The sequence below is a fragment of the Triturus cristatus genome, chromosome 6 (genome assembly GCF_964204655.1).
Source record: "Triturus cristatus chromosome 6, aTriCri1.1, whole genome shotgun sequence".
Classification (NCBI taxonomy): Eukaryota; Metazoa; Chordata; class Amphibia; order Caudata; family Salamandridae; genus Triturus; species Triturus cristatus.
Window position 1 is genome coordinate 613325112 of NC_140589.1, and position 19288 is coordinate 613344399.

Below are 19288 nucleotides of genomic sequence, written 5' to 3' on the forward strand. Positions count from 1 at the left end.
CTGTCGCAGCTCTAATAAATCCTTGTCCGCTGACAGAGTGTCTGTCCGACGATTGAATGTTCTTTCAAAGTCTTTAATGAACATGTCCCAATCATATAGTAACGGGTCGTCACGTTTAACCAAGGGAACAGCCCATTGAGCGGCGTCTCCTGCGAGATAGGAAACGAAGAAGGCTACCCTTGCATGGTTGGTGCTGAACGCCTTAGGTTTACATGAGAAGTGCAAAAGGATTTGTGTAAGGAACACCTGTACCTTGCTACTCTCACCATGAAAGCGTTCTGGAGTGGCTAATGGAATCGGCGTAGGTATCTCTACCACCAAAGCGGGGGGAGAAGAGGTGAGGTGTGTGCCTGCATTGAAGGGGTTCCTTTGCATCCTCTCTACGGTGGCTCGTAAAGTAGCTGTTTCTGCCCGGGAAGCTGCCAATTCTACCTGTACTCTCTGTAAGGCAGCAACCACGTCCTCCAAGGTGCCCATGTCAACGTGCAACCGGGAGGAGTGTAATCCGTGGGCCGTTTACTCTGTCGTGGCCAGGATTCCTCAGGATCGCACGTTGCTCAGTATGGTCCACCTCTCGACACCACCACGGTCTGAATGTATATATACACAGACTCCGTGGAGTGGTCAAGCGGGGGAAGGGAAGGAAGGGGACAGCGGGGAGGGAGACCTGTAAATACAACAGAACAATATATTAACACAAGAGATCTTTTGCAATTCTTCCTACCCTACCCTGACCCCTCTACCGAATGCTGCACCATACATCTAGAATGAGGTATCTGTAAAGAAAATATCCTCTCTTCTGGTTCCTCGTGAATGCGGTTTCATCTACTTAGTGCGGCAAGATCTGGTGAGAAACACCCTGATTAGAAAAACACTTCATATTATGTATCATTGGAGGTTACCTGGTACCCCTGAGCCCTGTACCTACCCCTCTATTAATCCTGTAGGCATCGACAGGGGGTGAAGAAGAACCTTTCGGGATGTTCCCACTCAAACACCCCTGCTACTGCACATAGAAAGAAACCAGAATAAATCCACTCAGTGAGGATCATGAGTCATTCACATACAGGATACAAATTAGACCTTGAACCCCCAATACGTCTTCGGACAATCTTTTGGGGTGTTTAGGCACCTTCTTAGCAACGAAGAAACTGCAGGGGGGGGAGCAACCATCCCTTGTACTTCAAAGATAGTTCTCCCTGATAATAGTTATGCAACATAGACGTCACACCATGCCACTTGGAGGTGATGACCGCTCACTGCTCCAAGCGGGATTACTTTGAATCCAATCCAAAAAACAATAAGTCGCCTCCCCTGCCAAGGGAGAGCGTGAGGGATTACCTTTCCCCTTCTTGGTCACGGTATCGTTTTCCCTGCAAGAGCCTAGGGGCTCACCAACAGGGAAAGCGCTAGGCAGAAGGATTAGTCCTTCCTAGTTATGAGAATACTGGCATGAGAACAGTATAGGCACCCTGTAAAGCTAGAGGAGCTAGCGCGTATACCGGGTTCGCCTCCGGGCCATGTATGGGTTCCGTGGGAATGGCTTGCTCCGCATGGAACTGGAAAAGGTTCCGCCAACGGAGCAAACCCAAGACGAGAACGGACCCCCACCTGTTGCCACCACAAGGAACGAGCCTCTAACAGTGTACTTACGGGAACGCGGAATTAAGTGTCGGTGCTCACAGCACCCTTACCCGCATCCTTCGCTGCAGTGGCTCCATAGGCATCAAAGTAAACGGCAGCGTACAGCTGCCTCGGAACGGCTTAATACGCAACTCGCCGTGCACGCGTCGTGACGTTCTGACTTTCTGACGCCGAGGCTCACGGGACCTGTAGTTTTCTCGGGGGCTGCTTCTGGTTGGTGCGCCGCGTCAGTGTTCGCCGGGCCCCCCTCTGGTGGGCTGCAACAGTTAGCTTAATTGTGTCTGTCACTTCCACTAGAGCAGCCTCGGTGCTGTGAGAGGCACGAAAACTTGACTGCGAGGGGTCCAGAAGATGATTAGATTCAAGACATGATATTAGCTCGGCGTTTACTGAAGACTCTAGAATTTTGGAGAACAAAGGAAGCAGAGAGATAGGTCTGTAATTGGCCCAGTTCTGCGGATCTGCTGTGGCTTTTTTAAGAAGAGGCTTAATACACGCTGTCTTCCAACTGCAAGGAATTGTAGCCTGCTGTAGGGAAAGGTTGCATAGGTCTGTAATCGGGGTGCACAGAATGGAGAACAGGGTAGCAATCACATGGGGGCAGGCCAGATCTGCCTGGGACCCAGATTTTATGGAGTTTATTCAGGCCTGAGTTTGGTCCTCTGTCACCAAACTAAAGGATTCCAGAGTGCAAGACTGTAGTGCACCTTGTGGTTCCTGGCTTATAGGGGCTGATTTATTTGTAAACAAGCTGTAAATACTAATGATTTTATGTTCAAAGTAGGCCGCTAGATTGTCGCAATGAGATTGTGACACCGGTATTGTATGATTGCCACTGTTTGGGTTCGTGAGTTCTTCAAGAATTTTAAAAAGCTCCTTAGATGAGTTTTTTGCTGAGTTAATTCTTTCTGCTGTATAAGTTCTTCTGGCTGAATTGCAGTACTTTAGATATGTCCTCAGGGCAGCTTTATAGACAAGTTTCCCCTCATTGGTTTTAGATTTCCTTAATTTGCATTCTAGTCTCCTTACTCTGGCTTTTTCCTTCTTTAGTGATTTGGAGTACCAGCGAGCGGGAGGACATTCTCCTTGTGATGTAGGTTTTTTGGCGTAGCAATGGAGTCTAAAGCTTTTATGAGTGAATCTTTGAAGGCAGTCAGAGCCAGATTAATATCTTCGTGGCCGGTAATAGTAAAAGATAGAGGGATAAAGACTGGGAAAAAGGCGGAGGGCACTACCTTCCTCCAATGTCTTGTGAGTTTGTTTTTTTGACTGCAGGTTTCCTATGGGTCTTAATATCTATGTGGAAGTCAATGGAGAATTGGTCAGTCCATATCTGCTCGGTGGGAGTATCTACTGCTAAGTTAATGGCATCATTAAAAATTAAATCTAATGTATGCCCTCCCGTCTGGGTAGGGCCTGACACCAACTGATGGAGACTGTGTGACTTCATATCCGCTAGTAGCCGCATAGTGTGAGTATCGGTTTGGTTATCTATGTGATAGTTGAAGTCTCCTAGAAGCAGGACATTTTCTAACGTTAAGATATGAGGTGCTATCTGTTCCATTAGCTTAGTGCTGAAGTCTTTTTTCCCTTCAGGAGGGCGATAGACAAGGGCTCCCTTACAGGTTATATCGGTTGGGGCTTTCAGTTGAAAGATTATCATTTCCATCGTAGGAGTGGAGCATGAGTCCAAGGTGTCTATTCTTAGAGGGATTCTTGTAGCTATGACTACCCCTCTGCCCTTTTTAGGTCAAGCATTAGAGACCTCTTGAATATATTTTAGTATATACTTATATGTGTATGTACTTTGTGGGCACTGGAGATCAGCCCTAGGACTTGTCTGCTTCCGCTTAGGGACTTTTTTTTCTGTTCAACTGCCTCTATTTAACTGTCGTAAAAGAAAACGACCAGCAGAGGCCAGTAAAATACCAGAATTGTTTTAGCATTCTCCAGATTCCAGTCCATAGAAACTGTCTTCCATGAGCACCCATAGACAATAATATTTGTTTCAAATCTTGTATTTTCAGTGATATGACCACCAAAGGCCCTGATTCTATATTAAAAACAGAGCTTTGGACTATACCATTTCCTGCTGAAAGGCAATATTTCTCTTCATGTGTTCCCATACCTGGTGTGTCACGCAGTTTGGTGCTTATTTTCCCTCCATGTTAAAAAACAGTAGATGTTTCAACACCCAGGCTAATGTGCTGCATAGCAAAATTCATATAGGGTGCCAAAGGCGATACCGATTGCATTGCAAATGCTTGTTGTGCTGTCTATCGCACCTAGTTATGCTATAGCCTTGCGGGAGTGCTATGGCTATGGAAGGGGAGGAGGACTGTGTTAGCCACGTTTCCGTGATAAAGCATATATCCAGCTTTGTGGAATCTAGGAGGTCTCATAGTTCTGAGGCGTGTTTAGGAATCAAGCGTGCATTAATATAAGTACAATGTAGCTGGAATGGGGTACTAGAGTCCGTTTCCAAGATGATATTGCTGCTAATAGCAGGTTGTTCACTTTTAAAAGGGGCATCTATTAAGGGCCCAAGGTCATTGTACCTGCCTGGGAAGGAACTGTTGGTCCATATAAATTTGCAAGTGCCACATTGTTAACAGGCGAGGTTCTCAGCAGGGTATAATTTCTGTCTGCAGAGTAACCACTGGATATGTTTCCCTAAGGTCATGAGTTCTTTGCTTGAGTAGGCCTTAGGAGCCATACGCAAATATGGTAGCTTTAATCCGGGGCGTAAACGAGGGGGATACAGCAAATAAAATAAAAAGATGAAAAAACAACAAGAAGATAAAAAGATGCAGCCTTCCTGGCGGCGTCCTGGTGCAGTCGGGCTTGTCTTTGGCACGCCTTCGGCGCGCCCGCTGCGCGCATTCGCGTCGGGCTGCAGAATAAGTAGAGACTGGAAGCCTGAGAGAAGGGAGGCGCAGAGGAACTAGACTGTCAACTGCCCAAAGATGGTGGGCGTTGACCTCCAGAATCGCATTCCGAGCTGCTCTCTCCGCTCAAACGGCACCAAGAAGCCGCAGTGGACCAGAGAGCTACCCAGGAGGACAACCAATGAAGGTGAGGAGCAGCAAAGCAGGTAAAAACAGTTTAAAATGTTCAATTTAGAAGCTAAAACCAGCAAGGAATAACTATGGTACCACCCCACACTGCAAGCACGTCCGCGTCGGGCTCTGGAATAAGTAGAGGCCAGAAGCCTGAGAGGAGGGAGCCGCGCAGGAACTAGACTGTCAACTGCCCAAAGATGGTGGGCGTTGACCTCCAGAATCGCCTTCCGGTCTGCTCTCTCCGCTCAAACAGCACCAAGAAGCCGCGGCGGACTAGAGAGCTACACAGGAGGACAACCGATAAAGGTGAAGAGCAGCAAAGCAGGTAAAACCAATTAAAATGGCCAATTAAGAAGCTAAAAGTCAGCAGAGAATACCTACGGTACTATGGTACTACCCCAATTCCCTGGTGCCCCTGAAAAAGAGCAAACCCTAGTGGTCTAACAAACAAGCTAGCTGGTACAACGTTGACCTCAGAAAATCCAAGATAGTTTTGAAACAACTTGAAAGAAAATATAGAGAACAACCGAAAGAACCACTACAAGAAACACCTTAAAGACTGCACTTAAACACTATCACCATCAAGTGAAAGAGACCAAGAAAAAAGTCTTGACCCAGAGAATTGAATCTAGCTCTAACAACTACAAGAAACCTTTCGCCATCGTCAAGGAATTCACCAACCCAACAGTAGCAGCCAACACTATCATCCCCACACAAGAACTCTGCAACAATCTCTCTGACTTCCACAAAAAAAACACCAAGATCCACAGCAACTTTAAATCCCAGCCCACCCCTCACTGACCTTCCCAGCCTACTACCCACATCAACCAAAGCCTACCAACTGAGAGCATGGAACCCTCTATCCATCGAGGACACTGCAGCAATAATGAAGGCAGTCCACTTAGGGGCACCCACAGACCCCGGCCCCCACCATATCTACAACCTGGGAAGAGCCGCGATCAGCGCTGCGCTCACTTCCAACATCAGCACTTCCCTCATAACAGCCACCGTCCCAGATAGCTGGAAACAAACCCAAAGTCACCTCCCTCCTCAAAAAACCTTCACCGCAAAGTATTCAGCAACTACCGACGCATCTCGCTGCTCCTCTTCCCAGCCAAAGTCATCAAGAAGACCTTCAACATTCAACTCTCTGACCACCTAGAAAGCCCCAAACTCCAGGACGACTCACAATCAGGATTCCAATACCACCACAGCCCTAACCGCTGTCGCAGATGACATACTAATCATCCTCAACTGTGGACAGACTGCCGCCATCATCCTCGTCGACTTCTCCGCCGCTTTCAACACCGTTTTCTACTACACACTCAGCACCAGACTACACACAGCAGGAATCCAAGGGCCAGCACACAAATGGATAGCTTCCTTACTCTCTGGAAGAACTCAATTAATCAGGCTCATGTCATTTACATCATAAACCAAGGACCTCATCCTCGGAGTTCCATAAGGATCATCCCTCAGCCACACACTTTTCAACATGTACATGACTCCTCTGGCTAACATCATCAGATCCCAGGGAATCAACATAATCTCCTATGCTGACAACACCCTGCTTGCTTTTTCCCTCTCAGACACCATCACCACCAAGACAAACTTCAAACAATGCATGACCAGCATGGCCAATTGGATTAAAGAAAACTGACTCAAGCTCAACACCAACAAAACTGAAGTGCTGATCTTTGGGAATAAGAGCTCCTCTTGGGACTCCACTTGGTGGCCCGCTGAGATCGTACTTACACCCACCCCAACTGACCATGCTGGGAACCTAGGCCTCATCCTGGACACCAACCTCACCATGAAGTCCCAGGTCAATGCCGTCATGCTTCCACATGTTACGTAAAATCTTCAAGTGGCTCCTATGGACACCAGACATAGCATCACGCCAGTCCCAATCACAAGCATATGGGACTACAGCAATGCACTTTACACTGGCATCCCAACCCATCCTCTTCACAGATTTTAACCATCCAAAACGCTGCCACACTCAACTTTGACCTCTCGAACCAAACCCACAACACACTACTCCTGAGAGAGCTCCACTGGCTCCCCATCCAGAAGTGCTGCCAAATCAAACTTCTCACACGCGTTCAACTCACTACACAACACAGGACTCACATACCTCAATCACCGGTTTCACTTCCACCAACCCAAGAGACAACTTTTCTCAGCATCACTCTCATTCGCCCACACACCACGCATCCACAGAAGCAGAACGGGAGGTCGATAATTCTCCTACCAATCTGTCAAATCCTGGAACGACCTCCCCTAACACATCAGGGCCTCATTTCTTAAATTCTGCAAGAAGATGAAGACCTGACTTTTCAATTAGTCTTCTTGTGACTGCGGGTACTCAGGGTCAGCCTCACCACATGATTACACTCACCTACTCAGCGCCTGGATACCTTCACGGGTGACAAGCAGTGCTCTTTAAAATCACCTTCCATTACATTACATGAATTAAAAAAAATATGTTTTTCAGCTTACGCCCAAAATAGGGAAGTTAGGTTTCTGACATGTCTGAGGCGTCACGGAGTGTAATGCATCCGTACCCAGAGGATCCAAGATAAACATTTCCCATCACATTTTGAAAGGACTGATAAGTTAATTTAGACATGGTCAGTTGTGGACTGTTCCTGTCCCCAACCTCAGAATGAGTGCCTTACCTTTCATACATTAGTGCCTGGAATGAGAGAATTCAAGTGACAGTGACTGAATGCCTAGTTTCCATTGTGGAAAGCGTCTAAATGGAGCAGTTTGTTCCCTGGATTTAACCAAATACCTGAACCTGCTTGTCTTTTATTTAATGCGATGTATATGTTTTATTTTGCAGATACAAACGTAAACTTGTCAGTAAGATTTATATTTGCATAGAGAGCACTTTGGGTTAACATTTTTACTATTTTCTAGGTGTTGTATTTTCATCTGGCGATGAAGTTACTTATACGCTACCAATATATGAAGGTTATGCTCTTACTCATGCAGTTCAACGAGTGAATTTAGCTGGGCAGGACCTCACTAACTATCTCAGAAAGGTTTGTTAAGTGTGTATTATCCAATGTGTACTATGAGTTGCTAGAGACAAAAATCAGCATTGAATCTAAACATGATGAAAAGCATTAACAAGACAGTTTCTCAACTAGGAGGAAACCTGGTGGCTTAGAAAGCATGACTTTTAGATGCAGTGCCAAGAAGTGTTTTAATTGTGGTGCTAATGTTATACATGTATCGTTCATGGTAGTACATATTGCTGTTGCCTGAAGTTCTCATTTTATGTTTTTAATACCTTGTTGAAGTTCTGTTATGGGATTTGCGATAAAGGCCTGCCAGTAGCAATTAAATGCCTTATAGCAATTTGTGTCAAATCATGCCTACTTTTGACAAATTATGGAAATAAATGATATGGAGATGCAGCCATTTGGCCACAATCACACAGTTTGTTTTAGTGGAGCTGTCTGGATTAGAACTCTAGTTTCCTAAGGTCATTTTCCGTACTCTAACCACCAGAATTCCAGAAGATGCATGCTATCTAAAATATCTAATCCTTCTACCCACATCTCCTCAGAAAACCAGCTACAGATATACTTCCTACACCCTTTCTTATATTATTTTTAAAGTATATTTAAAAAAGCGTTGTCAGATACCCACACTAAAGGAAACATAATTTCAGGGGTAAACACATGGCTCTCTGATAAAGCTTCTGGTGAGAACTAGGGGCAAAAAGAAGCAATACCTGCAATAATGTTGTGAGAAACTAGCCTGGCGGACAATGTTCTGATGTCCAGGTCTAATCCTTCCTCCTCACTGCTCTTACATTAACAGGGTGTGGTGACACCCAGAGGCAGGGATACTGTAACAGACACGGTACTAGCGCCCTGGACCGCTGCGGGAGTGGAGACACTAGGAGACTTATTCGAGGATGGTGCCCTGCTGCCTTTTGCAGCCTTGTCGGCGGATACAGGATTGCAGTTGGGCCAGTTCCTCCTGCATGCAGCCATCATACGAACGCTGACTCTAACGTGGGGAGACTTGACTACTGAGCCGCCAATGCATCAGCTTATACAATACCTGTATGTGATGGGGGAGGGGTCGCATGTGGTTCACTGGCTGGTGCAGGCCCTACTCACGCATGTATTAAAGCCACCACAACGACTCCGTATGCGCTGGACTGAAGACAGGGGTAGGCCCTGGACTGACAAAGAATGGGAACGTATCTTAGCTAGTGCCACAAACATACCACGCAACTCACGATTTAAACTCATACAAACATTCATACTACATAGAGTGTATCTGTCGCCAGACAAGATAAATAACTATTTTAACGTTACTACCTCTGATTGCCCAAGATGCCATTGCATAGGGGCTGACCTGCTACATATGCTGTGGTCCTGCCCATCACTCATGTCCTATTGGCACAAAGTAACGGAAACACTCACAAGCAGCACTGGCGCAGAGAGACCGAATACGTGGGAGGTCTGCATATTGGGACTCTACAAACGATCAAAAGAAAATAAAGTGAGATCTCAGTTCCAAGACTTAGGCCTAATAACCGCCAAACGATTGATAACCAAGAGATGGAAACATAAAGACCCTCCAGAGGCACCCCATTGGTTGAAATCCCTGGAGGTCTGGGCGCAGGCGGAGAGCATTATTCTGCATAGGGAGGAAACGGCAGGACGGCGCAAATTCCCCATCGTGCAGGCCTGGGATGAACTTTTAAACACCCTCATACAAACTAATATTACGCCACACACGCCTCCTACGCAGCAGGTGGAGGTGGATGCCTATCATGTAGTCTGGGTAGGAATGGGCGGGCTATGCATGCAAGACGTCTAAGTCACAGCTGTCAAGTTCAGTACTGACCCCACATTCCAACACAGTGATCCATAGACAAAACTCCAGATACACGACACCTCATTGACTGTATTCCCACACACAACAAAGGAAGAGCATCTCATATCCACTGTGCACACATGACTCTTGGCACAACCCTACTCGGAAGGCGCAAAACCCGGCACATACACGTTCTGTTAGATAATTGACGTCTCTCATCCCCTTTTTATTTATTTATTTTCCTTTCGTTAGTTGTGGTTCAAATGTTGTAATTAAAGATATCTTGTAATGCATTGAGATGGCAACTGTTTATCGCCCATGCACCAACGTTTACTGTGATTTTAAAGCAGCATTACGTATGAGTCACGCACCCCTAAACTAACTGACGTCACTGTACATGGTTCATAGTCATTATGGGGACACATAAGAGGTAGATGGACCCTGCCGCCCTGATAGGAGGTGACAGTCCGAATGAGATGCAGACTCCCACACCAACCGGTACATTTATGTTAAAATTGTTATGGCTTCTATTGGTTCCGGAAGGATTCCCTGGCTAGCCTTTGTAAAACAGTCACTTATATCGAATGGCTTTGAGGAACTCTGGTCTAATCCTGAAGTTTCCTGCACAGCTATTCCAAAGAAGATTGTGACTAGTGCGGTCAGGGAAAATAACCTAAGTAATCTTTTTCGCTCAGTAAAATCCTCAAGCTTAACCGATATTTTTCTGGATGTAAAATCTTTCTATAGCTTTGAGTCTGCGATTGATTTAATTCAACCAACACTAGCTAAGAAACTTTATCTACAGTTTAGATACGGCACATTGCCATTCTTTCACATTTCTGATAGGTGGAAGGGGGGAGCTGTACGCCCCTGCCCTGGCTGCACTACTGAGGATGAAACCCCGGTTCACGTCATCCTATTTTGTCCAGCTTATGCCTATATTAGGAAGCCATGGTTAATACAGTTGTGCAAGAACCTGGGCATAAAACATTATTTGGCCTTTTTTAGGATATTAAAAACAGACACCAATCCATTAATTGTCTGCACAGTAGCCAAATTCTTATACTCAATGTGGATTGCTCGAAGGAATCTGATCAATAATGCTATTTTAACTTAAGACTAGCCAAAGTGAATTTAAGAGAGCAAGAAATATTTTATTCAATATAGGATAGTATTGCTATGACAACTTTTAAATCTATGGAATTATTTATATTTTTAAAGGATCAAATGTTTTAAAAATCATGTAATGTTGTGTAACTGCATCCATGAAACGGACTGTCTGTTTTGTCGTTTTGTTTATTTTCTGTTATGTGCTTTTATGGTAAATTCAACCGCAATAAAGCTATTTGAATTGAATTGTTAACTCTTGCGCCACAGACACTACCTGTGCCATGGCTGTTAGATGGCAAATGCTCGGAACAGTATTTATAATGGCATAGCGAAAATGATTCTGTTACAGAATAAAGAAAAGAGGGGGAACAAAAAAAAAACAGGGGTGAAAAGTGGAAAATGTAACACTGTTTAGCTTAGCTGTATTAGGAAAATTGAAAACTGTAATAAAGATATTTTTTAAAAAACAAAAAAATTAAGAGGGTGTGGCATATTGGGGAAAACAGACAACCAGGTTTATTCGTCCAAGTCTCTCCCTTGCCATGTCGGAATAAAGGCTAACTCCATCCCCATTGCGGTCAGATTAGTGCTAGCGCTTTTCTTTCTCAACAAATAAATCCATTCAATATTGCCTCCCCCTGACTTATAAAGTAACATTCAAATCTTGACATGCCCTGTGGCACAAAGTACATAACCATTATTATGCCACTGGCACTATTATGCCAAGAGCTGACACAATTATGACACGATTATGCCAGAGATAACACCCCTATGATGGGGGCTGCATACACATTTGGCTGTTCTTGACACCAGATGTAGAGTTCAGGTAGCAATAGTGGTTATTATGGACACGCCCATAAATGCTGATGAGCATCTTAATTTTCTCCAGTCTGGATCGTGCCATGTTCTCCTCAGGTCTTGGGGTGATCATGCACCCAAATTACTTGTTTTCACTCTGACTCCTGCAGTCCCACACTTTGGTGGCTCTGCTCTGATTATTGCTCAGTTTGCTGCCATACGTCTTTTATGGTCCACTGTTCACACATATGTTGTGACTGATAAGGCAGGAACTACAACATGGTCAATCTCTCTGTTACTTAGTTATATTGAGATTGGATACAGACAGTCATATAGCAGGCCCTACAGTCGGACAGAGTGTGTGTTTGAGTGTTAGATTGAGCTACTGCCATAGGTTTGGCTGGCTGTCACTCTAAGGTTTTTGAGATGAGCAGCGCTGCCTTCTTTGATAGGCACCTACTCTATAAATTAGCTACTGGGTTTGACTTCACCTCTGAGAGCTACTTTGAAGGTACTGGCGGGCTACCAATTGTTCCCAAGCTACTAGTTGGAAATCCCTGATCTACACCATACTTTTGTGGACAATATTTAGAACACAATATTTCTATTATACGGTATTGTTTAACAGTATTCTTATGTATAGGCATATGCACTGATGGAGGGGGAGAGTCCTGCCTGCTAAGGACATTGCAGAGGTTCCGTGTTTCTGTGCAACGCTCATTTGACATGAGTGTATCTAATGCATGTAAGACCACCCATGGGTTCCCCCAATGTTCTAACCCCTCACTAAAATACAGCGACAAGAGAGTGAGAAAGAAAAGAGCTCCAGTGCCTCATCTGACGTTCACACGTGTTTCTTGTGCATTTAAGTCACTGCCACAGAACACATTTAGTAACAACTACATTCTGCAGAAAATGTCTAAACTTGTCTTAAACCAGCATGTTTGTTGCACTATAAAGCTTATTATTATAAAAGCCTCTCCCGATCCAAAACCATTGATATTCCTCTAGATCAAAATAAATATTATACACACAAGGTTCTTGAATGATCTACAATGAATCTTCCACACATGTTCTGTGGAGGAACTTTTATTTTTGATAATGACTCAAATTTGCCTCAATGCTTTTGACATGGTATGCTTATATTCGTTATCAATTGGTCCCTGGTTGCTGGACGTTTATCTAAGTGTGGAGTGACTAATACATACCAACAAGGGACATGTTGGATAGAAATATAGGGGAGAGAAAATTGTTACCCAAATCATCATCAAACAACTTTATTTCGGTTCAGGGAACTATGAAAGTACACATTAACAAACATCTCAATAATCGATAAAATATATGATGAAGAAAATACACCATTTGTTGCAATACAAATAGATTCAAATGACTTAAGATCATATTGCATCCATTTATGGTAAAAAGCACAATAGAGTACCGCCATGCTAAAACAATTTCCAGAAGGACAAAAACCCTCAAAAAGAAACCTACAAATAAGCTCTAAAAGGGTCCACTATGCCACTCATGAAGTCTAGCAACACACACTCATTCAGGGATACTCAAAAGCACTATCTATTGTAGGCAGGGCCAACTTTAGCGCTGGTGGAGCCCGGTGTGACAATCTTTTTTGGTGCCCTACCCCATGACCTCCTCCTCAGATTCCCTTACTGCCTCCCAGCAAAAGTGCACCTCATCTCTCCATAGCCCCTCTCTTTCACATACATTTCATTTGTTTGCAGCGTTGGTAAAGGCTGGCTTTACTAATCCACTCAACTATTCACATAAAATTCAGATTTGTTCTTCTCAGCAGGCATATTAACCCTCTTGCTTCTTTATGATGAGTCAAAACTGCCACTAGACAATACTCCGATCTCTCTCTCTCTCTCAAGCAGGAACATTAATCACAAGCGTTATCACTAAATGTTTTATTACTACCTGAAAGCTGGACGCACAAGGAACTCTGCAGCAGGTTCTTTTAAATCTTAAGTTATTGCTCAACACAGCACCCCTGCCCCCTGAGATCATTGCCCCCCTCCAGGTCAGCGCCCAGTGCATCCGCACCAGTTGCACTGCCCTAAAGCCGGCCCATATTGTAAGTAGACCTAAAGTACACGGTGCATACAAAGGAGAACCTGTACAATTGTTAAAGTATTAAAACATTTAAAATAATCCTTAAGATAAAATATTTGTCCCATTGGCCTTTGTTCTAATGTGCCAAATTGAATGTAGATAATTGGAGACGGAATATACAGTGTTGCACCTATTGTCTGACTTGCAGATTCTCAAGGCTATATGCCGATTTTCAAGCTCGAAAAGCCGACAAGGGAGCAATCAAACTAGCACGCTGTTTTAAATATGCACGACAGAAGAATAAAACATGTTCTTCAATTTCAACAGCTTGACAGTCCATAGGACATAGGTTGTTGGAAATACCATTGTTTTTGCTCCATGAGCAAGGGAACAATGCAATTGGCAAGATCCCTAGTCTAAATTTGATAAACAGGGATCTTGAAAATGGGGCATTTACATACTCCATGAATTCTTCAAATTATGATACGCATTTGAATGACAATATGAGTCAGGCAGGCTACCCAAGGATACAGTTGAGATTCTAGTGCAAAAACAGCCTTCCAATAACAAAGTTTGACAGATTGTCGGGCACCTTAAGTTAAAGAAGAAGGATTCAGTCAATATTCAGTTAAACCAAGCCTAGACAACAAGGTTTTTACATGAGAGACCCAGGGAATAGTAGATGCCAAACAATTGGTCACTTTCTTCCAAAGATAGTCTTTCTCTGTCATCTGGCTGTATCTGAAATTTGTGTGAGGTTTGAATCAAACCTCAGCGGTAGTAGTGGGGCACTTTTATGTAGCATCAACGAGGATTTAAAGAAGGAATTTTCACTCCTGTCTAGTAAATCATTTTTAACAATTAAAGACTGGATATACAAAAGCTTTTTGAAGTTGAAAATGGCCTGATTAGCAGAATCGGCCCATTTACGAATGCAAAAAGGCTTCTTCTAATGTATCAAACCCAAATTGTGATTCGATAACACAGAAACGAATCACAATTTGGGTTTGCAGCTTATTTATGATTCAGTATTTGGAAGGGGCATGTTTAGGCCGTCCCTTCCAGATACCAAATCGTTGTGGTATATACTAATGTTTTGCTACCGAAATGCGGCCGCAAAACATATGTATTTTACCGCCAACTCAAAGTTGTTGGTAAACCATTCGCAAATGGGAAGGGGTAGGGACCCATTTCATTTGAGACTGTTAAAAAAAAGAAATTAGGAGTAGGCAGTGAAGCCATGGACCACTGCCTACTCGTAAAAAAGAAAAAGGAAACATTTCGTTTTTGTTTATAAACACATCTCGTTTTCCTTTAAGGAAAACAGGCTGCAATAAAAAGAATGATTGCTTCATTTGAAAGCAATAACGGATATGGTGGTCTGCTGATCCCAGCAGGCCACCATCCCTGTGATGGCAGCGAATCGTAGTGGCTCATGAGGTAGGTTGAATTGCGACCAACTATGAATTAGTGATTTGCTAAATGACCTATTAGCCCATAGGTCCCTCTGCAAATTACCCCACTGGTCGCAAGTTGCAACCAGTAGTTTGTGACCAGTTGTACGTACATCTAGCCCGAAATTATAAATAAACAGAAATGGTAACGAGCGCATGTTTTATTTAGCAGTGCTTTGAAACCTTTGCATTCTGACTCTTGACACTGGAGTTTGATCAGTTTACCTTAGGATATGACATTGTCTGGATGCAAAATTGATAAACACAGAAACGTGGCCTTAATTCTTGTGCAGACCCGTCCATTCGACCAAATAACGTGGTGGTGTAAAAATCAATGTGTCTCTCTCTGTTCAACGTTGTATATCTGTAATAATTGGTACGTTTAAAAACTGGCACTTGCTCAGTGTGAGATTCTGGATTATTAATTTGATTGCAGGGCCCAACCAAATTATCAATTTAGCACCTTACAAGGTCAAAACACTTATTAGGGGGCCACTGAAATCAGTGGCGTAACGAAAGGCGAAGGGGTCCCCCTGCAAGGTACACCGAGGGCCTGTGTTACACGCCTGACTGAAATGCGCTTTAGTATTTAAGTAGCACCAAGTGATATTGAAATCAAGAAACAAACCAATTTAATCATTTTATGAAAGCAGAATTAAGGTCAAAGGTAGACTAAGGTAGCCAAAGATATGATTTTTCTTCCCTTCAGTTGTCCATAGGAACTATGTTGTAATGAAAGTCCATGTTAGTCTCTGTGTATAAGCAGAAGGAGATTCCGGCGCCACTCTTGAAAATGCAAAAATTAAAAATTACCAGAAAACTATCCTGCCTCACAGTCACCGGAAGGGCAGGAACAAAGTAAATGTCTTTCCAGGCTGGGACACTGACATACTCCATTCTTCCTGGCATTCTTTTGGGGAGACTTAAGTCGCACAGCCAATGCAGAGGTGGACCTCTCTACCTTTGCGTCCTGCAGCAGCCAAGAGTATTCATTCCTTCAGATGTTGCATACCTTTGTCCTGTCCAGTCCTAAATCTCTGAGATAGCTACAAAAGACTTTTAGATAACCTGGTCTCAATCCGTAGTGGGAGACAAGCACTAAACTTGTGCACAAGATCCAACGGAAGCAATCTTCTTTTACTTCTCTCATTGTCCTCACACATACTAAAACATGAGAGCCAGTGGTAGGAGTGAGGCAAGTGGGATGGGATAAGAGAGAAAACAAAGACACAGGATTCCAAACTCTGCCTTGTTACTTCTGGGGTCAAGGAAGGCCTTTGGTTGGGAATTGTTAAGTATGCCAGTTGGGGCTTAGCCAAGTTTACACCATGTTAAGGCCACAGTAACGTGATGTAAGAGAGGCACCAGTGACATACACATTAACTAGCACAAGTGAGATGTAGTGTACATATACAACACCCAGATGTGTGACTGTAAAGTGTTCCTTCCAGAACTGCCTTTCCTGCTCCAAGCAGGCCTATGTCAAATGAAACTGCTCTGACATGTGTAACAGCCTTCTTTACGTGTGCTAAGTAGTGATTTAGAGTCCAGCAGGCCTGAGAGCATAATGTGCATAAGTTGTGTATGCCTACTATTTTCTTTGGTATGACCGTGCAGTGACAGGATACATATGCTTGTTTCACTGCTCAAAGTGAAGAAGGATGTCCAATAGCAAAAGCCTGCTTATGAATAAAAGTCAATTTTTATGAGTCAGGCTAGTTAAATGCTACTAAGATCATCTGCAAACTGTTAGAAGAGGTATAACAAATATAATTAAGTGGTAAAAATATATGTGTGTGTTAGTTGTGTTGCAAATGTGTTTTTTTTAACATTTAGATTATCTTTGCCTGAGACTGTTAGCATTAAATAACTCAGTTCTGCCAGACTTTCCCACTCTCCAGTGATAAACCCTTGATTTTGGTGTGAAAAGGTCTGTCCCGTAGAAGACAATAGAGTTAGGCATGCTGACAGGAAGGATTGGAAGAGCAACCACAGGACACTTATATCTGGATGTGGGAGAGGAGAATGGACAGGGTCAGCAGATAAGCCTGACAAAGAATTGCCTCGAACCTTTTAGGATATTATATTTACACTGCTATAATGTCAGGGAGCTTCTGAAGCTGCTTCACTCCCAAACTGTCTCGGTTATCTGAAGGTTGAAGCTTGGTTTGAAAACCCGCAAGGTTGTTCTTCAGGTGATTTTCCCTCATTTCCCTATGACAATATTTTTGGGGGAATTCAAAGCACTGTCCATGGCCACAATGATTCTGCCATTTTGGATGGGTTCAGAATATGGACTTCTGGGAGTCACTTGCAGTCAAGTAAGAGGAAGAACTGCAAACGATAACTAGTTGGGCTGTGGGAATTCTGTTGACTGGATAAGAAGGTATCACCAGTCATGAGTTTCTTCACATTATGAAAATGGTTCCCACCACAAGTTCCTCAGAATACAACTAGACCTGGAAGAAGAGAGGAAGTTATAGAAGATGTGTGCTTGTTTTCACGTTCTGTCTCTTGGGGAATTGAGGTGTGACATGGTGTCTACTTGTACCAAGCGACTAAGCGTTCTCTTGTGCCTCTAGAGGGGTGGGGCCTGTCTTGGATCTGCAGGTATAACATTTCTTGTGGTGACTGGAGTACTTCATAGGAAATGTGTGCAACCAGACCTCACTACATGGATGTTGGTTTTCAGCAGTCAAGACCTCTAGTTCCCTAAGGATTGGATGATGAATATTTTGCCTCTGAAAAGAGTACCCTTAAGTCATATATAATTTGAAAATGAACTTTGAACTATTTTTGAACATTTGCTTGACCTCTGAAGACTGGGGATATATGTTCTGCCAGAGTTCCTAGAACGGAACAGGACTGAATCTAAAAGGACGTTTCAAATGTATACAAATGTTAATGCACAAATACATAAGTAATTAGAATTCCAGTATGCATATATATTGCCGAGTTCAGGGAATCACAGGATGTTAATGATGTCCTTATGTCTTCAGTTTACGTCAGTTAAATAGAAGCTATATTTGCCTTCCACAAGAGACTGTATAAAGACATAGCTTCAGGTAGTTATTAGGGAGAAGTGTATGTAAATGTATATCTAGCAAGCTATTATGTCTCTTTATATTTAGCTTTTGGGACTTCCCAGTATGCTGCTAAAGCATAGGAGTGGTTTATACAGAGATGTGGTCTATCATTTCACAATTACAGTTATGTTAAGTGTTCCAGTGATAAGTTACTTAAGGTGAGTCTTTGTCTTTGTCTTGGTTTTAAAGGTAGAACACATGCACTTAGTCTGGTTAGCAGTCTCCCAGCAGAATGAATCCTACAATACCAATAAGTCAAGTCCCAAAATAGTAAAACAAACTTCTGGGAAAACTACACAGAAGTGTGGACTTCCTACATCCAGCTTTAAGATTTATATGATAATTGGATATATATATCCGATTCCTATTGACTTGTATCAATTATATCTGTTTCTATATCATTTTGCCTCAAACCACCTGCACAAAACATTGAGAAACACCTACTAATAGGAGAAGTGGCTACTTCATCGAAAGATAATAATTTAACCTTACTAGTCGTATCACATGATTTGTTACAGCCAACCAAGTTCTGCATCATTTAGACAGGATTGGGGAGTCGGAGTGGGGCAACCACACTCTCATTACAGTTTGTGTCTTTTCTGATTTATTACAGCTACTGGAGAAGAAAGGCCTCTTACAAGCAAGTACCAAACAAGAAAGTGTCCAGCAAATGAAGGAGGCATGCTGTTATGTGGCCATAAACGCAGACACTGAACCATTCACATATGTGCCTTACACTTTGCCAGATGGACAAACCATCATTCTAGGTGATGAGCGCTTTAGGTAAATAACTAACATTCTTTTCTGCTAAAATACTTTGCCGTCTGAATCTGATTTGGTAGTGCCAAACTCCACTTTACCAATGATCCTTTCAAATATATATTAGATTTTGAAGGTACAAGGTTTGTGGAAACAGCAACTTCTGTTTCACTGTGTAGTGTAAGCGAACTATGCTGCTGAAGAATGTAAACGTTACACATTAATCATGCTCTATTGTGACGTATTTTAAGGCTAGCCATAGGTAGCTATGGGCAGTGGTAAGAAAAGAAGTAGGCAACTCATGACACTCTTGACAGGGGTCGCTAACATGATTCACGTGGACCACAGAAACGAGTTTTGCAATAGTTGGGTGGATCACAAATGGAATAGCGCTCGTATCTCAGTCTGTGTTCAGTGTATCAAGTGGTTAGTAAACCATATCAGCAACTGTGAGCTG

At 43.2% G+C, this 19288-nt stretch overlaps 1 protein-coding gene across 1 annotated transcript in view; it reads left to right on the top strand.

The window, feature by feature from the left end:
- The window catches only part of LOC146817632 (uncharacterized), a 68529-nt gene that overhangs the window by 37888 nt on the left and 11353 nt on the right, over nt 1-19288 (top strand). Inside the window, exons 4-5 of the mRNA XM_085609648.1 lie at nt 7632-7756; nt 18686-18855. Coding sequence (XP_085465774.1) covers nt 7632-7756; nt 18686-18855 — 295 coding nt within the window. The remainder of the gene's footprint in view (nt 1-7631; nt 7757-18685; nt 18856-19288) is intronic.